Here is a 27,136-nt window from a genome sequence, read left to right on the forward strand (position 1 = left end):
TACGTAGAAATGGTAATTTCTCCCCAGAAGAGAAGCAGAGGCGCTGCAGAGAGGGAGAACCATAGTAGGTATGCATCCCTACTGTGCAAGAGCTGGCTCATGGGTTGGGGGCACCATCTTGGACTAGCCGGGCTGGAGCAGATTCACGTCTGTGGGACACCGCCAACTGTGGAGGAAGTGGGCAAACTGCCGCTGGAGAATGAAGAACAGGATTCCACCAGCCGCCAAGCAGACAGAAAGTGAGTTCACGGTAGGGCGATGACACAATGTATCATGCATCATTATCCATAGCAAAAGTGACACTTTAGAGAGAGAAAGGGGAACACGAGACAACAGTCATAAACCAGGACTGTCTCAAAGAAATGGAGAGGGATGGCCCTCGCTTTCCTTCAGGGCCAAATCCTGAGCCTGAGTCAATTTCTTGAATAGGTATAAAGAAGAAAAGAAGAGCGTCAGATCTGCCAAAAAGAATAACAACAACAAAACACCACTGGCAAGTACTTAAGTCTGAATATACAGAACAGATAAATGAAAATGACTGACCAGGAGCACCTGGGTAGGTCAGTGGGTTAAGCCTCTGCCTTCAGCTCAGGTCATGATCTCAGGGTCCTGGGATCGAGCCCCGAATCGGGATCTTTGCTCAGCAGGGAGCCTGCTTCCCCCTCTCCCTCTGCTCGCTTCTCTGCCTACTTGTGATCTCTCTCTCTGTCAAATAAATAAATAAAATCTTAAAAAAAAAAAAGACTGACCATGGCAGACAGAAAACAGACACCCACCCTGCACAAAATACAACAGAGTAAAAGCAATACAAAAAAAGCCAGTTAGCAAACGGAAACTGTTTCAAGAAGAAACAGAATTTAGTATTCTACTCTGAAAGATTTTCTGAGTTCTAGGCAAAACAAATAGAGAGCAAAACTTAGAAACATGTTGGCCATCAGAAGGGAAGAGAAAAACTTTCATTATTTGCACATGATAGAACCATTTCCCCAGAAAAACTAACAGAATGAACAAAGGTTGCCTTCTGGATACAGACAAACCAACATAAGCCCATACTATTTTTCTGTACCAACACTGGCATGTAGAATAAAAAATTCACAGCAGTAACAAAAACAATAAGACATCTAGGAATTACCCATGGATTTATATGGCCTCTCTAAATCTAAGTTCAAAGAAGTGACTTAAATAAGCCTATTCTGTACTTTTAAGATGATTTAATATTGTAAAAATGTTAATTCTTTCAAATTAATGTATAAATTCAATGCCATCCTAATAAAAATTGTTGTTGAATTTAAATGAACCCAAGAAACACACATTAACATTTATATTGCAAAATAAAGGTCTAGGTGTAGGTTAATCCATCCGCATAAAGAAGAGTGAGAAGATGACTGACCCTACCATACCCTAAGACACACTGCGACAGAAACTCTGTGGCATTGATGTAAAAATGGGTAACTGTATAAATAAACATTCAGAGACAGAATATATACACCCGATAATACATGATAAAAGTGGCACCACAGATCAATGGGAAAAGGACACACTGTTCAGCAGATGGTCCCGAGAAAATGGTTCACCATACAGAATAAAATGAAACGGGATTCTTACGTAAAACCACATATATAGGTAGGTTCTAGATGGATTCAAGACCTAAATGTGCAAGATAAAAGTATACAGTTCAGAGGAGGAAACAGAGGCTACCATCTTTGTGACCTGGAGAGAAGGAAAGCCCTCTTCAACAAAATGTAAGACCAAGAATTGAAGAATTTGATAATGTCAAAATTAAGGATTCTCTTCAGGGCACCTGGGTGGCTCAGCTGGTTGGGTGTCTGAGGTTGTGTGTGATCTCAGGGTCATGAGATCAAGCCCTGTGTCAGGCTGCACAGCTGCTTAAGACTCTCTCTCCCTCTGTCACCCTCTCCCTCTCTAAAGGGAAAAAAAAAAAAGAACATATTTTAAATGTCTAATGTGATATTTGGACACATTTGGACGTGTGTCCAAAATACTCAAGGAAATGTCTGCTAATCAACAATAAAATGGTACCAACTCCAGGGGAAAAACGGACAGAGGACAGTTTATAGGAAGACCAAAGGAGCAAATAAGCATTTAGTGGGATGCTCAGGTTCAATGGTAACCAGAGAAACACAAAGTAAAACAACAGTGAGATACCAGTATGCCTACTACTCTTACAAAATTGTGGTGGCTGGACGCTACTAGTCAGGACTTGGGCACAGTAACTCCCCGAGCGAGTTGGTGCAAACAGACCATCCTTTTGGGGAGGAAATGGGCACTACTTATACCGGTCAGGCCAGCTACACCATCTGACCCAGCAGCTTTTCTCCTGGCATATACCCCATAGAAAACATACCTCTCGCACAAGATTTTTAAAAAGACACAAGATTTTTAAAAAGATACGTATATAATTTTTTTAAAGATTTTATTTATTTATTTATCTGACAGAGATCACAAGTAGGCAGAGAGGTAGGCAGAGAGAGAGGGAGAAGCAGGCTCCCTACTGAGCAGAGAGCCCGATGCGGGGCTCAATCCCAGGACCCTGGGATCATGACCTGAGCCAAAGGCAGAGGCTTTAACCCACTAAGCCACCCAGGCGCCCTATATATAATTTTTTAAATAAAAATGGCTCATCTGAAAGGCCCGGAAATGGGTATGGCAGATAAAAAGAAAAACATGAGTGAGTGAATGAAGTGAGAAGGGGGCCCTGCCCAGAATAATGATGAGTGCTACTATGAGCTAATGAGCTTCCAGTCGGCACCTCACTCCTCAGTCAAGTGCTGGTGCTCGGTTATGATGGCTGAGCAGGGGGTTTTAAACATGTCAGCAAAACTTTGCAATTACCAGATTTAAAAAAAAAAGTCCTTCACCCAGTTAGGCTGAGGGGGAAAAAAAAACCCCAGTTAATGACAAGAGACAAAAAGCTGGCTACTCCCTAACTTTAAACTTTGACATCTCCCTAACTTTAAACATCAGAAGAAAAAATGTCTTGAATTTTGAGGACAGAATAATTTTGAGCTCAGGCAGCCAAATAAATTTGTCATGTGTGGAGGCAACAGAAAACATTCTAAGAGAGGCACAGATACAAAGAATATACCATCATGAACATTTCTTGAGTCAAAGAAAACATCCAACAAAATTTTAAGAACATAAAAGCAAGACCCGATCCCTATTTATGAAATCTAAAATTACCTTTTGTAGAAAGAGGACAATCCTTATGAGCATCTGGGCACGGAGCTCCTCCAAGGTAAACAGTGTTCGGGGTGTTCGAATGAAAATTTTGGTTTTCCCATAAGCTACGTCATCCTGAAAACCACAATGTTCAATCAGCTTCTTGACAGCCTCTTTGTCTGAAGGAAGGTCATGGTTGGGCCAGGTAAATTCAGAGATCATCTTGTATCTGTGTGAAAAATGAACAGGGTACAAGTTAAGGGAGAAAAACCATTGGTCTTAATAGACACAGAAAGACTAATAAATTCAAGACACTTCATAGAAAAAAAATACTGAATTCTGTTCATCAACCTAAGAGATGTAGAAAAAGACTTTAATAAGATACAACACTCTTTCATGATAAAGACTTACTAAACTTGGGATAGAAGGACCCTTCCTTAATCTAGTACAGGCTAATTTACCAAGAACCTAGAGCAAATACCATTTATAGATAGGTAACCTTTACAAATTCTCTTTATGCACAGAAGGAAGACAGAGATGCCTCGATTATGGGTTTCCCAGCCAGTGCAGGGAGACCAATAAATAGATTAGCTGGTATGGTTGGGGAAGGAAGAAAACTAACATTATTTATGACTCACTTCAAAGGAAATGAAGCAGATCTTTAGATGAAAACTATTATCACTGAAAGAAAACCACATATAAGATCGATACACAAAAAACCAATTGTGTTTCTAGGTGCAAGCAGCCTTGTTGGCCTCTCATAAGGTAGCTCACCACACCCAGCTTCTTCATGACTGAAAATGAGCAAGACGGAAGTCACGGGGTCACAGCCTCCTTTCAAAAGGGATATTCTATTACGATGGCCAAATTCCATTTTGCTGGAAGCATATCACTAGGGCCAGCCCACATTCAAGGGAAGGGGATGGCAAAGAGCCTGAGTACTGAGAGGTGGGATCACTTTGACCATCTGAGAAGACAGCCAACCACAGCACTCCCTCCAAACCCCTCAGTGCCAAGTCGTTTAATACATGTAGACAAATTCAGTAATTTTTTTCATATATTACATCAGAATTTTAATCCATACAAGAAAGGCCCTCTTCCCATTCAGGTTACAGGGTCATTCACCTACGTGTTCTATTGGTCGTAATTGGTTCTATTTGTCATGTACATTTAAATCTTTCACCCACTTGGGGTTTATTTTGGTATACGGCGTGAGGTATGGATCCAATTTTATCTTTTGACAAGGGGCCACCCAGTTGTTCCAACACTATTTACTAAAACGTCCCATCTTTCTCCCGGTGATTTAATAGGGCATTTCAACCACATATTACATTTTCATATATACTTCATGGTATTTCTACACATTCTGGTCTGTTTCATTGCTGTCCGTCTATCTGTGCATCAGTCCTTTGTGGTTTTAATCATAGATGTCTTTTTCCTTTTTTAAAAGATTTAATTTATTTATTTCAGAGACAGTGAGTGAGAGAGAGCATAAGCAGGAGAAGAGGCAGAGGGAGAAGGAGAGGCAGACTCCCTCACTGAGCAGGGAGCCCGATGTGGGGCTTGATCCCATGACCCCAGCTGAAGGCAGTTGCCCAACCGACTGAGCCCCCAGGGATGTTTTAATATCTGGTGGTCTCTCCTCATCCTTTCCTTTTTAAAAGGCTATTCTAGCTATTCCTGCCTGCTTTTTTTCTATATGAATTTTAGAATCAATCTTCATAGTTCCAGGGGAAAAACAATCACAAGAAAGAAAAATCCTGCTGGTATTTTTAGTGGGTTCCCACATTAAACTCATTAAACTTAATGAATTATCTATGATGTTGAATCATCCTATCTAAGAACAAGGGATGTCTTTCCACTTGTTCAAGTCTACTTTTGTGCCTCCTGGGAGTCTTTAAATGGTCTTCGCTGGGCTTCACACATTTCTTGCTGAGATACCTAAATAGCTTCTGATCCCTTCTTCTTGATGAATCTCTCTTCTCTGAGCTTCCATGGCAGCACGATCTCCCTGATTTCCTTCTGTCTCTCTGGATATTTCTTCTCAATATCATTTTCTGGCACTGCTCCTCCATTACTGGACCCTCAAATGTTGGGAGTCCCCCAAGGCTCATACCAGGTCCTCTTCAATGTACAACCTCCCCATGTCATCTCCTCTGTTCCACCCACTTTAGTTTTCAATTCATGAATTTTCCATAGCCCAGCTCTGAGTTCTGAGTTTAAATGCATACATCTAATGCCTACATAAATCTTCAAGGTGTCTCACATTTCTCTTTTACTTTCCCCGCTCAGTGCCCACACTTACTAAAGCCATAATCCTGCGAATTTTTATTTGCTTCCTTCTCTTCTCTGTCAGCTCTTCCTCTAATTCATCATCAAATCCTATTGGGTTTACCTCTAAAATATATTTAAAATTCAGCAATTCTCATCTTTACTGCCACAATCCTAATCTAAGACACCATCAAGCTTACTACAATAGTCTCCTGGATTGTCTTCCAGTTCCTTCCCAGTTCATTCTGCAAGTTCAGCTGCCACAGGACTTTTCTAGAAAGCCTTACATCATTTTCATCTTTTACTGCTCTCTGCCTTCAGCCCTATACTCCAATCACATTGGCCTTTTTTAGGATCCTGTAGTGCGGTTGCCTCTTTCTTGTTTTAGAATCTTTGCATATGTTGTTCCCATCGCCTGGAATGCTTTTTCATCTACTACTTCAAAGGCTGGTTCCTGCTTATTTTAGTCTTTGACTGTCTTCTTTCATCAACCATCAACCCCCATTATTCCTTGCATATATATTTAAAAACCTACTCACTTGCCAGATTGGGAGATAAACAGACACTGAACGCAAGAGTTCAAATATGAAGAGAGAGGTAGTATCACGTGAAAAAAGGAAACAAAATCAGAATCACCCCAAATCATTATAACACTAGAGTAAGAGTCAACATTTGGGCTATCATACAGGTAGTCGTGGTGTGTTTGAAATTTTTGGCATACTGCAGAAGCTGGAAGCGAGCCCCTCCATACGGCTCAGCCAAGGTGTTCTTCCTTTGTTCTGAATGGTCAAATAGCAAGACCCCAGTTCTCCCGCAAACCAGCATCCTGAACTTGTGAATTAAAAAGCTGAACTCATCTGCTTCCTGACAACTAGTATTATCTCCTTGAAAGACCTGAGCAGCTTTTAAGGTTATCAGAGCACTTAAAATCCTTCTTGCTTTTTTTGATAAAAGGAATAAAAATAAAGAAAAGTGACAAGTAAAAATGAAGGTTCAAACCTAGCTTTGAAAAATCTGCAGAATCTAAAAGCAAAGATTTACAGTGGAAAATGTTACTTTTTCTCTTGCCAGCATCAGAATCACTAGATCAATACACACTGTCTATCCTATCCCACGTCCCACAGTTTTTGTTAATGAGTTCAACTGGTGTGATTATAAAATAACACGGCCATTTCTCAAGCTGAACAAATTCATTTTATGTAAAGCAGAAGATAAACACAGTCTGCGTAGTAGAAACAGGCTATTTTCCCAGATGCATACCCCACTGCCTCATACAGCGCCCTTCCTAGATGATTCTAGAGAGGACCTAATCTCGACTTACACAATCATCAATTACGTAAGGCTTGACTTTTCTACAATTCCGTCTTGTAAAGACTAAGTTTAACACATTTATTGTGATTATGAATGTGTCCAATGTCTCAACTCCTTTTATATGTTCTATTAGGTGTGCCTTCTCGCTGTTGCTTTTTACCGTTTTTCTCTTGGATAGACTGAGTTTTCTTTATTTCATTTTGTCTTTTGATTTGAAAGCCATCCCTTCAATAGTGAGGCAATGCACTGATGGTGGGCGCCGGAGGCAACTGCCTGAGTTGAAATAGGGCTCCTACTTGCCTGACTAGGCTCTGTGACCTTGGGCAAGTTACTCAAACTTTCGGTGCCTGTTTCCTCATCTGCATAAAAATGGGAGGTACCATCTTCTCCGTATCTGGCTGTCCCCTCCAGTAACTTACTACCTACTACAGGTAGGGCCCTCAAAACAGTGCCTGGGATATACAGTGAGCAATTCACAAGCATTAGCCACCACAAATAACACTGTCTTAAAATTTTTAATATATATAAAAAATAAAAATTTTAATATATAAAAGTGTATATTTATATGAAAATATATGCTTGTTTTTTCCTGTCTAGTTAATTATCATCTATATCCTTCCCATAAACAGTATAAAAGTCTTTACTTCTCTGTACTTCTCACTCCAATTTTCATTTTTGTTCCAGATTTTTATCAAAGACTTTTTCCCACTTACAATGGATACATGCTTACATCTAACAAAAAGTTTCATTGCTTTATTTGTTCAATTTTACTTTTTGCATTCCGTTTTTCTCCTCCACAGTTATTTTTCCCTTTGGTCTAGAAGATTTTTCAGAGCATCTCTGAATGGTAAATTTTTTGAGCCCATATATGTCAGAAAATATTTTTATTGTACTGACATTCTGGAATGATAATTTGGCATGGAATAAAATTCTCTTTTTTAAGATTTTTTTATTTGAGAGAGAGAAAGATTGCGGGGGGCACAGAGAGCAAGAGAGAGATGGAGGGGGAGAGAGAAAGAATCCTCAAGCAGACTCCCCACGGAGTATTAAGCCTGATGCAGGGCTCCATCCTAGGACCCCAAGAGCATGACCTGAGCCAAAATCAAGAGATGGCTGCTCAACTGACTAAGCCACCCAGGTGTCCTGGCGTGAAATAAAATTCCAAGTATAAAGTTCATCCCCTCTCATTATAAAGATACTGCTACTTCGTCTAGTTGCATCTAATGTTGCTAATGAGAAGTCTGATATCTGTATGGTTCTTGTTCCCTGGCAGTACTCTGTCTTTTCTCGGGAGCTTTAAGTATTTCCCTTTATCTCTAACATTCTAAAACTGAACATAATATACCTTAGTTTCATTTTTTAAAAAATTCACATGATTTCCACTCAGTGTATTCTTTCGATCTGAAGATTTCTGTCTTTTTTCAGTTGTGGAAAATTCCTGGCCACTACTTGTTCCAACAGTGCTTCTCCCCTCTTCTCTCTCTCCTTCCCTTCGGGTGCTCCCATGAGCGGCTACTGGCACTCTGGGGATCGACCTTATATACCGCCTGAGCTCTAGTTTCTCCCATCTCTGTCTTTGTGATGACATCCTCAAGAACGCTTCAACTTGATCTTCCAGTTTACCAATGTGCTTTTTGAAAAGAGGTTTGGTTTAATTCTTTTTAATTGTGGTTAAATTGACACACAGTCAAAAGAACACATTTAGGTATACAGTTTAACAAGTTTTGAAACTGATGGCCCATCAAGAGGCAGAACATCCCCATAATCCTAGAGAGTGCCTCCTTCCCCCTTCCCACCAGTTCTCCCACTCCAGAACTGACCATGATTCTGACTTCTATCTGTTCTTGAACTTGCTATAAGTGGCAGCATACAGTATGTATTCTTTGGTGACTATCCTTTGTCGACACAATGTGCTATTCGTTCATGTTGCTGTATCAGCCAGTCACCCCCTTTAATGCTGGTTAGCAGCCACTGTGTGATTCTGTGACCCGTGGCTGATTCATTCTCCTACTGATGGACAGTGCTTTCTTCAGGTGTGTTTAATCTGATTTTCATTTTCCATATCTCTAATTATTCTTTCTGACTTCATATTCCTAGTCTAGGACCATAATTCTTTCCTTTATCTCTCTGAAAATATTAAATAGGCTTATTCCAATGCCCTTTACTCCTTGCTTTGGTTCCTCGGGGGTAAGGTTTGGCATCTGTTGGGCTTACTGTCTCTTCTTCAAGGTCTGGTACTTCTTATATGTTTCACCACTATCTTGTTTATTTCCACAGAGCCCTTCTGGGTATATCTTGGCCTTGGTTGGCTTTGTACGTGGTGACTTTTGCTTCAAGGGTGTCGGCAATCATGCTACGATGTCCCCCTTGCAACCACTGACATGTCCCTTGTTCTGGCCATTGTGGCCATCTCCTGGTGCTGCAGCCATGGCCAACTCCACAGAGACAGTACATTCAGGATGGTTTCCTGAGCGGCAAAGGCAGTCCTTCCTTAAAACTGCAACTTTGGGGGCGCCTGGGTGGCTCGGTGGGTTAAAGCCTCTGCTTTCGGCTCAGGTCATGATCCCAGCAGGGTCCTGGGATCGAGCCCTGAGTCGGGCTCTCTGCCCTGCAGGGAGCCTGCTTCCTCCCCCTCTCTCTCTGCCTGCCTCTCTGCCTACTTGTGATTTCTCTCTCTCTGTCAAATAAATAAAATCTTTAAAAAAAAAAAAACTGCAACTTTGGCTTACACCTTAGTCTTCACATCTGCTTCACATCATATTTGGGAGGGAGTCGCATTTCCAAGTTCATTGAGACTCAAGCCCCTTCTTGATTCCAGAGTGTGGCTGTGCATTTTCTTGGTTTTAAAGAAACATAATTTACATTATTTGGGGATGTTCTTGGAGTAGGAATGGATTTACGCTTATGTCACTAAGACCTCCATATTTGAAATTCACAGGTTCCTTTGAATCTCCTCTATTGTATTTTTATGCATGTACTAGAAAACAACTTCCAATCCTTACAGCATGTCTCCCATGCCAAGAAACAAACACACCAAAACCTCCTGAATTGAATGTAAAAGATATGGATGCACTTGCAAAATTCCTTGTCTCCTCCAAGTCAGGCTTGCTTACTATTCTCTTACCCCAGCTACTTGCCACGGCTTTCCCTGTCTCATGATAAAATATTTTCTGTTCAGCCGCATTGTATAGTTACCCAGTCCCACACAGCTCATTCCAATATTTAATGTCTGATTTTTTTTTTATGGGTGATAACAAAAAAAATTCTGTGACTGAGCAGTTGCTAGAATTCTAAGTGTAATAACAATGGACTAGCAATCCTTCTAACATAATTTGACACTGTTTGAAAACGAGACTCAGAAGAAAAACATCTCTACTTATGAAAACATTCCAACTCTACAGCCTCAGTAAGCAAATGAAAAACCAAATCTAAAGAACAGTGTGATTTCAATAAGGAAAATGGCCAGTTTTGAGCATAACCTTTTGATTAGTGTAAAATGAAGTTCAAATTTTCCAGGCTACTGCACTTTATTCATTCTGAGAGTCTCCATTTAGTGCAATCCCTTTCATTGCTGTGCAAAAGTAGCTGAACACTGGCAGAGAAAACTAATAATGCTGATGGTCTCACTGTCCATTGCTAAGCTCAGATCTCACAAGGACACTTGGATCTTCCTGACGGGCAATCCTACCATACAAATCTGTGCTTTCCCACTTTCCAAAAATGAGTATTGCCACTTCCCCTCAAACCTCCACACCACCTCTCCCTATCTCCACTCCCCCGTTTTGGCCTTGCCTCATGCTTGGTTAAGAAAACAGAAGCAATCAGATTGGAACATCATCTTTGCCATCTGCTGACCTCTGAGCCTTTCTGTGCTACATTCATATTCTCTGCCTCTTGTCCTGTTGCTATGGGGGGTGTCCCAGCTCCTACCTGCCGCTGACAAACCTTCCACCTGTGTGTGGGATTCTGAGCCTTGCCTTCTCAAGGATATTATGATGATGACAAGGACCTCCCTCAATCCCGTGTTTCTGGGTTCTCCCTCTGTATGTTTCCTGACATACATATGTATGTATCCTGACATACATACGTATTGTCTCCTGACCTCACATCCCACTCCCGCTCTCATTCTTCCCTGCCCTCGTTCACAGCACAAATTCTTGAGTTGTCTACAGGCAGCCAACTTCTCACTTCACTTCCCAGCCTGTTCAAATCGGGCTCTGTCCAGACTTTTCTCCCTTGGCCTCTATGTTGCCAGATCAAATGCTGGAGCTTCTACCTGTGTCTTACTTGACTACTGGACTGCATAGCAATGTGGGATATGGTAACTACATTTTCTTCTCGAAATGCCATCTTCTCTTGGCTTCTGTGACATAACCTTCTTCTGATACCTCCTCTGTCTCATTGGTGCCTCCTTTTCTTCTCTTGGTGGTTCCTTCATGTCAGAACACAAACCTAAGTGCTTGAATGGGCCTCCTTGTCTTCCCTATAGAAAGTTCTAAGACTCTCTATGTCATCTCTAGACTAATGACTTCACCATCTCTATCTCCAACCTGCACTACTTTCTGGAACTCCCGATATGTGCATTTAATAGCTCACTTAACATTTCTACCTAGATTTTTAGTAGCCATTTCAAACCTAGAAGTCAAGAGACAAATCTTGACTCCATCCTTGCTCCTGTTCCATGACCTCTTCCTCCAGCCTCTCTTACCCAATCTTTTCTTGGCAGATGACCTACGCTTCCCCATGCCAAAGTCGAGTTGTGATCCTTCCCTCCTCTCTCTGTTCCTCTCTTATCTAGTCAACCCATGAGCGAGCCTGCTCAACCTTCCCCTGAAATGTATCCCAAATCCGTCTGCTACCCTCGCATCTACAATTTTCTCTTGTTCGAAGCCCCCTCTCCCAGGCTCCTGCAGTAACATCCCTAAATGTCTCCTTACTTCCTACTCACACAGCAGCCACAGCATCTTCTCAGATAGCCATAAGATGACGTTGCTCCCTGCTTAAAATCCACCAACAGGTTCCTGCCAGATTTAGCCCGAATCTAAACTGTTTAGTCTGGATTATAAAACTCAACATGATCTGGCCCTTGTCCACCTCTCTGATCTCGCCTCACACCCCTGCCCTGTCACTGAGCAGCCTCCAACCACACGGCTATGCTCGCTACCTAACACACCAGGCTCACTACCACAACAGAGCCTCTGCCCACTGTTCCTCTGCCCCACCTGCTGTTCCCGCTGATGGTCGTGTGGCTAGCTCCTCCTGCCACCATGATCTCCTTAGACACTCTTCTGAGCATCTAATATTTTATCTATTTATTCATACTCTGTGGAATCTGTAGTCTAGAACCCAGGAAATGTTCAATAAATATTTTTAGATTAATGAACAGATGGAACTTAAAGGGACTTTGAGTCCCAGTTGTCAACTATCATTATCATTACCAACAATAAATAACAGCAGCAATGAGAGCTTACATATGTTGAATGACTTCTATATGCTAGGTTCCACTGTAACTGCTTTATGTACATATATATATAGATATATATAGATACATACATATGTATACATACAGATACATACATACATATACATAGATACACACACATACATACATACACACAACTAATCTCATTTAATTCTCCAGCAACCCTAAAAAATAGTTACTATTATTACCCCCCTTTTTAACACATAAGGAAACAGAGGCATGGAAAGATAATGTAATTTGCCCATGGTCAAAAAGCCAAGAAATGGCAAAGCCAGGATTTAAACCAAGTAGACCAACTGCATGGTCTCCATGACTAACTGCTTAATATTTTGTCATTATGAAAATTACCAATATTGGTAAGGATAAGCAGCACTAACTGAACATCTGTTAAGTACCAGGCACCTAGCTATTCTCCTTAGGTTAATTTAATCCTCCCAACAACAGCCTTATGAGGTAGTGTTATTAAACTCATTTACAGATGGAGAAACAGAGTCAAGGATGTTAAAGTTCTAGCCCAAGTTCACACAGAAAATGAGTGGCATACTCAGGATTCCAACCCAGATATGACTCTGAAACTAGGTTCTCTTTACCAAACTACAACACCCACATTTTCCCCCAACAGAATAAATCTTTTCTCATGGTCCATAAATCATAAACTCAGGGAGATTCTTCTGCTGAGTGAGTTTTTCATAGTTGGCGTTCCCTCGACTCTTACTCGTTCGACAAATATTGGGACTATTTAGTATGGGCTGACGCACTGTCCTACATGGGGAGGACCCCAGATTTGTCCATGTCTGTCAGGGTTCTTTAGTCTGTTCTCACCTGTGAAGAAACTTCTCGTACGTTTGCCGGAAGGCAAACCCCGCTCGCCGCACCCTCACGTTCTCCAGTAGTCCAAGATACTCTACTTGGTGCCTGCAGCGCTCATCATCAAATATCTGTGGGGATTTCTTGTCATTGGGTTTGATGCAACGTACATAATACGGCTCCTAAAGAAATAAATCAGCAAATGGTAAGTTTCACTGGAGAAAAATCCCAAACTAAGGACTCTAACATGTAATTAGTGTTAATTGTGTCAAATTAAGCTCAGTGCCTCTAATTTCTCAGACATATACTTGTGGATAAAGTAGTTATTCTTCCTTTCCCTTCGAGATTGGGAGTTCTTGTGCATCTAGCTAAAATTTTGTTTTATTAGATTTTAGAATTCACAGGAACTGCAGAAAGGGGATAAAACAAAGGAGCAAATAATTGAGATGTATAAACACTGAGTTTATGTGTATTTATGGAAAGATGGTTAAAAAGGAATGGAAAGAGTAATTTAGTAGAAAGAGGCAGGAGCCATGATAAAAGATGACCTGCAATGAAGAACATAAAATGTAAGCACAGCTCTGGCACACAATAAGTGCTCCGTAAGTGTCAGCCGCCATCATGGCCACCACCGCCATCATGGCCACCACAGCCATCACCATCACCATCATCATCACATTATTTTGTGCTTTTGAAAAAAAGATTAAAATTTACAAGTAGAGAAGTCACAAAACATCCTGTAGGTGTCACTGACTCTAAGCAAGAGCTTACCAAGAAATCCCTCCCTCGGGGCCAATTAAGTTTTATACCATGTATTAGATCATAATTCCTTTTAAATATAAAACTGTGCCTGTGTAAGATGGATCCTGGTTTGCTGAAGGTAACACATTCTCACTGGACAAATCAAGGAGGTCAAATGTATCCTACTTACCAGAGTAAAAAGTTACTGTCCCTTCTCTGATCTATTACCTATCAGACCCACAGATGCCCTTTAATTAAGAGACAGGGTCCTCTGTAGATAATGAGGCAATTTTGAGCTCTAATGAGGGCTGGTGGTAAAAAGAAGTAGTAAATAATTTAAGAAGTAAGAGAGATTTGAAGAATGTGAAGTTACCTGCATTCTGAACAGAGTGAGTTTTCAACATCTACACAGGAAGCTCCAAGGACAGATTTATCATGCTGCTTTCCGTGATGGAAAAAAATACCACTTTTTCCCTTTTTCTAGACCCTGCTGTGTTTGTTTCCTATTGCTGCCACAGTGGATTACCACAGAAACTGCTTAAGAGCACAAAGTTGAACAAAAATCAAAATGGCCGCACTAATGCTTCAGCAAAGCTCAGTTTTGCAGTACTCTTTCTCCTCTCTTCCATAAAGCTCCCCTCCACTCCTCTTAGCCTTTTGTTTCAGGAACCGGTACCACCCTAAAGACGTGACGAAGGAGGCTGGTAGCACCTACACAGTTCCGGTCAAAACCAGCTGGATCCTCTATTTCCCTATAAACCACTCCAGGCCCCTCCTCCCTAAGGGCTTGCGGTTTTTGAAGGCCATGGCTTGTGCAGCCACCTTTGCCCTGTGAAGCCAGAAAGCTCTCACTCCTCGTTATCCCAAACTTGGTCTTCGTGTTATACTTGGGCTCTGAAGCACAGAGGTGTCTTCTATAACACCACAAATTTATGTTGGCTTAAACCACAGAACTCTGGAGGTCCGCAGTCTGAGATGGGTCTCACTGGGCTAAAAATCCAGGTGTCAGCAGGGCTCTGATTGTCTAGAGACTCTGAGGGAGAACCCACTTTCTTATCTTTTCCAGCTCCTAGAGGCTGCCCACATTTCTTGGCCTGTGGTCTCCTTCCATCTTGAAAGCCAGTAATGGCCTGTTAAGTCTTTCAAATGATACTGTCTCCCTGGTTCTGACTCTTCTGCATTCCTCTTTTCCTTTGAAGGACTCTTAAATTTACAAAGGCCCTACCTGGATAATACAGGATAATCTCTTTAAATTCAGAAATCAAGTAAACTTAACTTCATTCTACCTTGCCATGCAACATAACATGGTTACAAGTTCTGGGGATTAGGGCATGGACAACCTTAGGAGGCTGTGGAATAATAATAATAATAATAATAATAATAATAATAATAAAATAATAAAATCGCTCTCTCTCCATCTGGACTTTGTCACAGGCCCCTAGCATAGAACTTCTAAAACCTTTGGAATTTCTTCAGTGGTAAGACTGTCTTGGTTATGCTAATGTGGTAACTCCTGCCCAGTTCCCACATAAATTTAGGACGGGTGGTGAACATTACAAAAACCCTTCACAGGATTAGAGATGGGACTTTCAGCAGCCTGAACTCCACAGAGGGAAGGCTGGAGGTTGAGACCAATCATGGGCTAATGATTTAACCAATCATACTTATGTAATTAAAACCCTTATTTAAAACAAAAAAACAAAAAACTCCGATACCTCAGCTTGAAAGAGCTTTCTGGTTGATGAACATATCAGTGTACGGGGTGGGGGGTTGGTGATGTAACCCATCTCCTTGGAGAGAGAAGCTCTTGGTCTCCAGATGTCCAGACCTGCCTGATCTTGTCACTGTGTGCATCTCTTCATCTGGCTGTTCTAGGTAGTTAGTATTAGAACTGATCTGAATTGTAGGACACTCTGTCCATCAGTGTCTGAGAACTAGTGTTGAAATGCAGAGGCCATTATTCTGCCTACCACACCTGCCTTTTTTCATCACAGTGGGGCAGCTTTAAAGACAGGACCATGATATTTTGCTGCACCTCCCAGCAAGAGGTGATCAGGGCTGGGATCCTGGGATCAGGGCTGGCCCTGTGACTTGTCTTAACCAAAAGAATATGGTGGAAGTGATACTGGGTTACTCATGGAGACTCAGCCTTGAGGTGCTGTGAACTTTTAGAACACTTCTTCCATCACGTGAAGAAACCCAGGACTAAAAACTAAAAGAGGAAAGAGGCCAAGTTCTCCAGTCATTCAGCCAGTCATGGCATTTAGACCATCCAGTCTCGGCTGACTACACCTGTCTGTCTGTCTGTCTGGTGTGCCCCAGTGAGCCCAGCAGAACTGGCCGGTCAACCCACCAAATCATGAGACACACAATAAATTGCTGTTGTTCTAGGCACTACATTTTAGGGTGACTTGTTATGTATTAGTAGACTACTGATACTTCTCCCCTCTTCTGAAACACTAATCCTTGGCTTAGGTATTAAGCAGAGATTTGCTATTATTATAAAGTACAATCAGAATCTAGTGATGGGTGACCACATGCTCATGAATCTAATGGTTTTCAGATGGAAGATTTACATGGGGAGATTGTGGCTCACTTTTTAAAAAAAGTTTAAATAAATTTAAAACAAACTTAATGGGATGGGGAAGGCAGGGAGGACGTACTATTTACTTGAGGATTTTCTGCGAGTTTCCTGGAGTACGAGACCTTTACTGCTTGATGAATAAACTGTGAGAAGTGTCACTGAGCACAGCAAATGCCAAAATGCTACTAGATCTATCTGTACACTTGACAGCGGCGTAACAGAATTAGCATCACACAGAATCAGGATACTTGAGCATTTGTTGTCTCTGCTCTTAGCTAACTCTGTTAAAGTCTCTCTGGACCTAATAACCTAATTTATGAAAAGAGAGTATTAGGACTTCCGCTTTAGTAATGATGGACTAGGTAATTTAAACAAGCACTCATGCTGGGGACAGCTAGGACAGGCAATTAAAATACACAAAAAAACACCTGCTTAAAGACAGTGGAGAATTAAATGATGGGACCATAATCTAGGAGGAGGAGGATGCAACGGAGGTTTCCAGGTTTGAGGCCTCCTTTTCCCCAGGAGAATCTGCCAACTCCGGAGGAAGCGGATGGGGGTCTGAGTAGTTTTGATAGCCTCATAGGGTTAGCAGGAAAGAGATCAGAGAGTAGGGCCTGAAAAGGAGGTCATGGGTAAACAAACCCCTCTCACTTTGGGCTGGGATCCAAAAAGGTCACCACTAGCAATGAGTGTGAGTCAGAAGCAGGCAGGCCCTCATGGGGACTTGAAACTGGAATAGCTGATTTGAAATACTAGTGCTCTTAGCTGCCTAAAAGGGCCTGAGGTAAATCTTTACCAGAGAAAGATGACATAAACTTGGGTCTCCAGTTATTTCTAGAAATAATTTTGCCAATATAATTTGGGAGCAAAATAAAAATTAACCAGACACATAAGGAACCAAGATAATGAGGATTAGAAACAGCAAAAACATACCAAATAAACAGACCTGCAGGGATCCAGATAATTGGAGTTATCAGACAGGGGTAATAAAATAACTGGTTACTGTGCTCAAAACGACAAAAGGCAATATTGAGAATTTTTTTATAGAACCAGAAACTATAAAAATGAACTGAATCAAATGCCTAACCTAGGACTGAAAAACATTGTGATGGAAATCGAGAAGTCAATGGATCCGTCTTCGAAGGTATTCCTGGGAAGAAATTTCCCAGAACAAAGCAGAGAGAGACAAAAATGTGGAAATGAAGGCAAAGTTAAGAGGCACAGCAGATTCGGCGAGATGGTCTGAGTAGCTCAAGTCCCAAAGGAGGGAGACAGATCCACATTGAGAGGGTATGGAAAGTGCCCTTGGTTTAAAAGTCTCATGCCCCATAGTATCCAATATCCCTTAAAATAGGTCTGAAGACATAGCATCCAGGGTCCTCGAAAGGGACATGCTTACTACATGAGTCCCTGTACTCAGGGAAGCCCAAGTATGTCATCCTCATCAGATATTTCTTATTCTCCCAGCAGAGATGTAACTTACAAACAGGAGTAATTTTTATCATAAGCAGTGCTGTGCAGTAATATTGTTGATAGGCATCTTACTGCATTAATTCCAGGAACAGAGGTAGAAATTTAACGGAGGTTTAATTGTCAAGCAGAAGAAACAGAATTTTGTTTGCCTTTTGCCCACAATGACCAATTGAAAAGAAGGTTACAAAGGAAAGAAAAAGAAATACACAAGCATCAAACAGAAAGCACTAATGAGACAGTCGATTTAAATGCAACATATAGAAACTACATTAAAAGTAATGTAGAATAATGAACTAAACGATGTATTCAAAAGACAAAGATCGTCAGCTTACATAAAAAACCAGATCTTACTATACACTGCTTACAAGGCACATACTTGAAACATAAGGATATGGAAAGGTTGAAAGTCCAAGGGTGGAAAAAGATATATCATGCAAACCCTGGCTGCAAAGAAGGTGGTGTAACTATTTTATTTATGCAAAGCTGGCTTTAAGGCAAAAAGCACTACAGAAATAGCAAGGCATATCATAATGAGAGATAACTCAAACACTAGGAAGAAATAATAGTTCTAACTTGAATAAGCCTAAATAAATTCTTAGACTATCTAGAGCCAAAAACAGAAGGTACAACAAGGAAAAGTAGACAAATTCAGAATCAGATTTTGTCACATTTGACAAAACAAAGACATTAGTAAGAATGCAGAAAAATTGGGTAATGATATAAGTAGCAGACTTAACCTGATAGAAGTGTATAGAGTATAAAGCAAATTATTTTTATATACATAAACAAAGCATATAGATAAGGAAAATTGAACAAATTTCTAAGGACTGAAATCACATAGAATATATCCCCTAAACAAATGAGATTAAGCTAGAAATCAAGAGCAAAAAGATAATTAAAAAAATCTAAATTTGGAAATTAAGAAATATAATTCTAAATGATCTTTGGATCAAAAAGAAAATTATAGTGTAAATTTAGAGATATTTAGAACTCAGTAACTCATATAATTATGTGGGCAAAGCAATCTTTGATAAGGTATCATTTGACTAGTGTAAGTAACTTCACTCAACAGAAACCAGCTTAGTGGAATTTACCAATATTAACTGATTTGCCCATGAAGTGTGAACACTGGATTAGATACTCACGACCAACTAAGGGCTGGGGAAGTGCCCTTCCATCCTGTTTAGTAGTATAAAATCTTTAGTTAAGGAATCCAGTGGAAATACTTTCTCTATATTTAATCAGCATTCTGCCTCAATTTATAAATGCCACCTCCTCTCTCATTTATAAATATCTAGACTGACTCAGCCTAAGAAATCCTAAATTTGACAAATTCAAGTGTCTTATAAAGGTCAAACTGCGAAAGTTAATACTGATGTCATTCTCTTGCACGTTTTAACCTGTTTCTCTCTATATTTTATGGAAAACATTATTTGTGAAAGTGTATCAACTGGCATATGTAGTAGCCAAAAGACACTGTATTTAGACATTCACCCATTTAACTTGCTTTGAACACTGCCAAATAGAATCACAGGACAGATTCAAGTTCATTTAATAATTCACCGTCCATCCGCTTAGGGGGTGTTTTATTAGATACAAAGGGGTATATAAAATTAGTAGAACTCACTCCCTGTATTTAAAAGATGGATAATCTAGGGGGAGAGACAAGGCATGCATTAACACACTGTGTAGACTCTGAAAGCAGGAGAGGAGTCAAGACTTCTACTCCTGGTGGTACAGGACTAAGCCACGCCATCAACCTTCCCGATAATGTCACTAGGGAAAGCACTAGACAGACATGGGGTGGAGGAGAATCTTAAATGCATCGAAGAACTAACAAAGTAACTGAGATAAGAATAAGACTAAAATCCAAAGGGGGTGAGGCCAGCCTTCAGGGCTGCTTTCATCTGAACAGAGAGCCTTATGGGGCCAGGGGACTGTAGGCTGGAACTCAAGGCCATAGAGAAGGGTCAGTGGTCTGCAATCCTGAGGAGCTAACCCTGGGAATCAAAAGGCAATGGAAAACAATCTGGCCCATCGCTAAGCCACTCCAGGTCCTGAACTTGGATTGAGGTAATCCAAGATTGTCGGAATTTGTCTGATACATCTTTTTGAACTTAAACTTTCAACTCTTCTGGATTCTTTGGTTTGATTTGACAATTCTCATCCATTTTTTACATTCAATGTAACGGTAGAATGCTTGGGTTTCTTTCTACCCTCTTAATTTGTTTTGGCTTTCCTATGTCTTTTGTCTCCTCCTTCGATGTTTTTTAGAACGGATTATTTGCTTCTCATTCTGACTCTGCCTCGCCTCCCCCAACCCACCCCAACTAGTTTCGAAGTTACAACCTCATTTCTATTCTTTTTGTGACTCCTAGAGGACATTCAATCTGCAATTGTGTGTCATCATCAGGGTTATAAGCTAAGCAATATTTTTATTTTCCTGAACAACCAAGGATCTTAAATATGCAAATTATAATAACCCACCCTTCCAGTTTTATGCTATTGTTGTGCTATTTAATTCTAATCTGTATTTTTACCAATAAAATGTTATTTCCCAGCTTATATATACGCATCCACCTTTAACACTTTCTTTGCCCTGTTTTTTACATTTCAGGCTTTCATTTTATATACTCTTCCTCTGGCCTGGTGCATATATCCTTTAGAGCACCTCTAGGGTGCTTTCAATTCTTTTTTCTTTTCAGAAAAATTCTTTATTGTATCTTTGTTTTTTTTTTTTTTTCTTTCTTCCTTAAGTAGGCTCCACACCCAGCACAGAGCCCAATGCAGGAGTCGAACTCACAATCCTGAGACCAAGACCTGAGCTGAGATCAAAAGTCAGATGCTTAACCAACTGAGCCACCCGGGTGCCCCTACTGTGTCTCTGTTCTTGAAAAACATATATTCTTGGGACAGAATTTTGGCTTACAGTTCTTTTTTCTCAGCCTCTTATTCTTTTAAGCAAATCTGCTTTTAATGCATTTTCTTGGTCTTTGATGTTCTGGGATTTCACAATGTTATTAAATGCAGATTTCTTGTTATTTTTCCAGCTTGGGATATACTAGACTTTCTGACTCCACAAAGTGTTATCTTTCATTACTGGTGAAATTCTCAGCAATATATTTTCCAATATTGCTCTGCCCATCCTCTCCTTCCCTTGGGTACCTGATTAGATATGCATTAGACCTTTTCATTTATCCTTATGTCTCTTAATATTATCTCTTTTTGTTTAATTTCTTGGTCTAAGTAGAATCTTGGATAATTTCCTTTATTCTTTCTTTCATTTCTCTATTCTCTCTTCAGCTTTATCTAAACTGATGTTAAACCTATTTTTTTTTTAAAGATTTTATTTATTTATTTGACAGACAGAGATCACAAGTAGGCAGAGAGGCAGGCAAAGAGAGAGGAGGAAGCAGGCTCCCTGCCAAGCAGAGAGCCCGACAAGATGCGGGACTCAATCCCAGGACCCTGGGATCATGACCTGAGCTGAAGGGAGAGGCTTTAACCCACTGAGCCACCCAGATACCCCACCTATCTGTTTTTTAATTTTAGTTTTTATTTCTATCAATTGCCCAGTTACTTGCTCTTTCTCGTATTTTTAGGCTTTTGATTTCTTAAAACATATTAAACATTCTTATATTCCGTTTCTAACAATTCCACTCTAAGTTGTCATGACTCTGAATCTTGTGCATGGTACTTGGTTTATGTGTGTAGGAATTCTTAATTCTTGTTTCTATCAGATACCTGGGGATAATACCAGGCTTGGACCACTTTAAACTAAATTGTTGGTGCAAGCTTTTTAGATCACCCAGGTAATATGAATTTGGATTGAAAACCTCATAAAAACTGGCTTGATTATAAATTCTCAAGGAATATTTACCCCCACCTTGGCTCACTGCCAAGGACCAAGACAGGCAGTTTTTCTCTCAGATAATGAAGGATTATTTCTAGTTCATTCTAGATGTATCCCTCTGACAATGTGGCCCTTCGGAGACCTGTGTATGATGTGTGCGCGTGCGTGTGCAAGCATGGGATCTCTTATTAGACACACTAGTTTGGCCAGGGCCTGGGCTTCACTTGGAGGACCCAGCCTTGAATACTTATACTCACAGTTACCTACTTTACTAAATCCTCATAGAGACAGCATATTATTTTTCCCCTAACTTCGGCCTTCACTCATTCCCTGGCCTACATATTCCTTACTTTCTTATTAGTTCATGGTTGCATTCAAAAATTGATTTTTATGTTTTACCTAACATTCAGTTGTTTTCAATCAATTTTAGTAGACACTTTCTTCACCATGTTCCTAACAAATGCATTACTCATATATATTTTTAAGATCTTCCTATGTTCCTAGGTGAAACTGATCTAATTTTATTTTCTTGTATTAACCTACTAAAAAGGTAATATTAATCTCATAAAATGAGTTGGGTAGTGGCCTCTCTTTTTCCTACACTCCCAAGCAGTTTGTATATAATAGGGATTATTGGCTTATTGAAGAATTTATAAAATGTATCTGCAAAACCATCTGGGCCTTGGGTTTCTGGCAGAGCTGAGAGAAGGCAGAATCCTGATTAGTGATTTAGACTCTTTAAGATGACTAATTTATTCAGATTTTCTATGTCGTCTTGAGTTAATTTTGACAACATATTTTTCTAGAAAACTAATTTTTCAAATTCACTGCCATATAGTTGTTTACAATATTCTATGCCTTTTAAAAGCTTGTATATATGAAGTCATTTCCCTTTTTCATTCATAATATTGCCTTTTCTTCTTATCAGTTTCATTAAAGGTTTGTCTATTTGACTATTTTTTGACCTATTTTATTTTTGCTATTTAAATGTTATTTTCTTCTTTCTTTAGATTTTCTTCTTTGGAATTCTTTTTCGGGCTTCTTGAATGAAGAAGTGAACTTAACTCATTTACTTTTTTGTTTTTTAAGATTTTATTTATTTGAGAGAGTTAGCAAGAGAGAGTGCAGGCAGGAGAGGTACAGAGGGAGAGCGAGAAGCAGACTCCCCACGAGCAGGGAGGCGATGCAGGGCTTGATCCCAGGACCCTAAGAACATGACCTGAGTTGAAGGCAGATGCTTAACCAACTGAACCACCCAGGTGCCCCTAACTCATTTACTTACTTTTTTTTTTTTTTTAATAAAGGTATAACAAGTGGACCACTTGAGCAGTATTTTACAGATTTTAATAAATTCTTTTGTCATGTAGATCCAGATGTTTTATAGTTTCCATTGTGATTTCCTCTTCAGCCTGTGGGTTATCTAGGAGAGCATCGCTTTCTCAAGTTCCCAAGCATATTTAAAAAAAACTAATGCTGCTTTTTATTTTATTTGCTGTGAGGATGGAGACCGTATGTATGTATACGTTTGTTAAAATGGTTAAGACTTCCTTTGAGATCTAGCATGTAGTCAGTTCTTGGAAATGTTCTAAACATACTTGAAAGGGATATGTATTTCCTATTTCCTGGGTGCAGTGTTCTTATGATTTATTAAAGTTTATATTTGGTTTTCAATGCTTTTGCATTCTTACTAAGGATTTTGTCTGCTTCAAGTATCAGTCTCTGGTACAGTTGGTTTAAAATCCCCCATAAGGGGGCGCGTGGGTGGCTCAGTCGGTTAAGCTGCTGCCTCGGGCTCAGGTCATGATCCCAAGGTTCTGGGATGGAGTCCCGGATCAGGCTCCTTGCTTGGCAGGGAGCCTGCTTCTCTCTCTGCCTTCCACTCTGCCTGCTTGTGCGCTTTCTCTCTGTGTCTCTGTCAAATAAGTAAATAAATAAAATCTTAAAAAAAAAAAATCTCCCACAAGGATTGTGGACTTGTCCATTTTGCTTTAAAAATTTTTTTTTCCAGGGGTGCCTGGGTGGCTCAGTGAGTTAGGCCTCTGCCTTCGGCTCAGGTCATGATCTCAGGGTCCTGGGATCGAGCCCCACATCAGACTCTCTGCTCAGCAGGGAGCCTGCTTCCACCTGCTTCCACCTGCCTCTCTGCCTACTTGTGATCTCTCTCTCTCTCTCTGTCAAATAAATAAACAGAATCTTTAAAAAAAATTTTTTTTTCAGGTCCTTTTCTTTTTTTTGCTTTATGGATGTCGGCCATAACATGTAGCATTATGGATGTTACATGTAACATAATGGATAACATTATGGATGTAGCCAAACAACAGCTATGTTGTTAGGTACCTATTTCCAAGTGGCTTTATTGTCTTGGGTATTTTTATTGGATTGTTAGGAGTCTCTTTACCTGTATTAATACTTTTTTTCTTAAATTCTATTCTCTCACATTAATATGGCTTTTAATTGTCTTTGGGGAGAAGGGCTTTGTTTTTCATCGTTCTGCACAGTGGTGTTTAGGAATCTCCTGGACGAAGCCTATAGCTACACTTTCTATCTAGTCTTGTTAGTCTATTTACATTTATGGTGAGTACCAATTATTTAGATTATTTCTATTACACAATTTTGTATTTTTTAAAAGTAACATTCTCCTTTGTGGCTCCCCTCCCCTCCACCTTACTGCCTTTTCTGGGGCTGAGAGTTTGCTTTCCCTCACCCCTCCTCCTCCACAGACACACAAATTGGGAAGCCGCAGCAGAGACTGCTGGGTTAGCTGCCTACCTCCTATCTACCACCTTTTTTGGAAATGGAATACTTATTTCTGGCTAAGTACACTACTGACCAGGATAAAAATGCACTTCCCAGTTTCCCTGGCAACCAGGTGTAGTGAACGAGATGCGGCAGACATGCTGTGTGAGACTCCCAGGAAGTCTCTCTGAAAGGGAAGAAGCCCCTGCTGCCATCTTGGGCCAGGACGATGGACACCAAGCACACGTATGGTAGAAGAGAAAGACAGAAAGCACCCGGGTCCTTAAAAACTTTACGGCTGCTCTACCAGTCCTGGGATGCCTGCTTCTGGACCTTACCTGCAGGAGAGAGAAATTAATGTCTCTCTGTTTAAGCCACTCATTTGGGGGAGGGGGGTCTCTCTTTTATTATTATTTATTAGAATGCAGTTCCTGGTATCAAAATTAGGGATGGTTCTAGAATTTTTATTTTTAAAAAATGCACATTTAACTACCAATTTTAGAAAATAAAGGCAGTTCTTTCCTAGTTAATGAAATAAATCTAATACATTTTGTAAACTATTTATAATATATTCTATAAACATGTTTTATAAAATTCTGTGTTCAATTCTGTTTCTTGTGTCACACGCCCTCCTTCTAGGTTCACCTTCCCTCTTGTGGGATGAGGCACGTTGGAGCTGACAAGCACAGAGAAGCTGAGAGACAAGAGGAAGGATTCTAATGGTGTTCTGCTCTTTGGTTCTGGTGCCCTTGCCCTTGCCTTTCTGGAGGTTTGATTCAACAAGCCAGCAGACTGGGCTTATTTGTTGTTACATGAAGCCAAAGAATCCTGACAGAAAGAAATAGAAAGCTACTGAACAGATGTGTTCTTGTGCCTTTGCCTAATTTATCCATAGTGAAGTAATCAGGAACAGTAGAGATTTAAATTCTTAGAGAGGAAGTTCGTTAAAAAAAATAAAAAGATAACAGAGAATAAAATACAGAGGAAGGCACCAGAAGAGAGAGATAAAAATGAAGGAACTAAAAATAATGAGTCCCGGAAAGCCGCCTCATTTATCAAACTTGTCAGCAGCAGCAGTTAAGAGTAGAAATCTGTTCTTTGGCAGAGAGTGGAGGGGGAGGAGGGTGGCAGGATGGGGTGGCAGTGGGAGGAGGGTTGCGGACGTGGGGGGCAGAAACAGACTGAAGTTACCAAACAGTATTACACCTGAAAGGAGCAATCAGCAGCAGAACCAACTGTCAATAATACAACATTTTATTTCAACTGTTTACAACAGCCTAAGGACAATACTTAAATATTAAACTTCCTCTTGATACTCTGTCTGGTCATTTTGTATCCAGACATGATACATGGATGGCATATTACTATTTAATTCAAGATTTTTTTTTAGGCTACACCCTTTCTTTTGTACAGGGCTGAAGCTCATTTTGCCAGGTACATGTTCTACTTTATAGTTTATATATATACGTATATATAGAATTTTTTTTTAAGGTCTCACGAAGACTTTGTATTTTTGACAATCATATAAAGCTCAACCTTAACAAGAAGCATTTCTTTTTAGACACAAACAACTGTTTCACCCAGCCACGTTAAAAAAAAAAAAAACAGGAATAAAAATTCTAGTAGAATATTCACTTTAAATAGACATGTTTCAGTTTGATTTATTACAATTGCCTAAAAGGCAAATCGCACCTACATTCTCTGCAACATGCATCAAGGGGGAGCCCTTGGCAGCAAGCAGTGCCGATGACCACCGAGAGTGGCCCTAAGATGGATATGTGGAAAAGAGAACAGTTACCTTTGATGCAAGGTTGTCCACTAAAGCGATCATTGAATTCTTAAACAAGGTGGCAGCAGTCAGAGGTCGCTTGGTCACCTCCGTAATACTCAGTTTGCCTTCGGGCCACATATCCTTCAGCACAGGATTGGAACTGAGAGGCACAGGGAGAGCGATGTGAACATTACATTGCAATACTCTGACAAGAAACGATTCTGTTGGACTGTGCTCTGGGTCACACGTAGACTGCAGCCTGCACTCACAAGGCCTAGCTGGGAAAGAGACTCCGTCCAGAAAATTAGGCTGAGAAAGTGTAGTGGGAGAGAGCATACCACAGATGGAGAAGATGTGTCCAAACTATCCTACGTTTAAAAAATTCTTGGTGGAGCGTGTGACTCTTAGTGTTGGGGTCGTGAGTTCGAGCCCCATGTTGGGTGTAGAGATGACATACACAAATAAACTGAGAAAAGAATTCTTTAAACTTCTTTAAGGTGACATCTAGGACCCTCAAATGGTTAACACAGCTCTTACCATACATATGTAAAATCAAAAGTTGGGTGGTACTTAGAAGGAGGAGGACAAGCCTCCAGGGAAAAAACAATGCTCAATGGGACTGCAGGAAACACAGGTGTGAAAGCATCTTCTCATGGGGGAAAAGATTCCCACAGCACGGGTGACAGGACAAAAAGCCAGCTCTTCTGAACAAGACAAGCAGGAACATGAAAGAACCATTTCTACATCGCCTTCTCATAAACCCCGTCCCACAGCTGAATTTACACGCTCCGTTATGGGCGGTTATGCTAGTTCATTGATGTGACACGGAGACCGTTTCCATCTGACTCCCACAGTGTACTTCAGGCCGGGTTTGATGCAAAGTATTTGAGAAAAATCATTATTTGGCTCTGTGGAGGTATCTCT

The 27,136-nt window shown here is 40.4% G+C and overlaps 1 protein-coding gene across 1 annotated transcript in view; it reads right to left on the reverse strand.

Moving 5' to 3' along the window:
• Positions 1 to 27,136, reverse strand: part of LOC111151444 (myosin ID) — a 243,387-nt gene that overhangs the window by 181,198 nt on the left and 35,053 nt on the right. Inside the window, exons 14-16 of the mRNA XM_022509449.1 lie at positions 26,240 to 26,372; positions 13,067 to 13,233; positions 3,202 to 3,409 (exon numbers count right to left, since the gene is read on the reverse strand). Of these exons, the coding sequence (XP_022365157.1) occupies positions 3,202 to 3,409; positions 13,067 to 13,233; positions 26,240 to 26,372 (508 nt within the window). The remainder of the gene's footprint in view (positions 1 to 3,201; positions 3,410 to 13,066; positions 13,234 to 26,239; positions 26,373 to 27,136) is intronic.

The sequence above is a fragment of the Enhydra lutris genome, unplaced genomic scaffold, assembly GCF_002288905.1.
Source record: "Enhydra lutris kenyoni isolate GAN:26980312 unplaced genomic scaffold, ASM228890v2 scaffoldscaffold26, whole genome shotgun sequence".
NCBI classification, from domain to species: domain Eukaryota; kingdom Metazoa; phylum Chordata; class Mammalia; order Carnivora; family Mustelidae; genus Enhydra; species Enhydra lutris.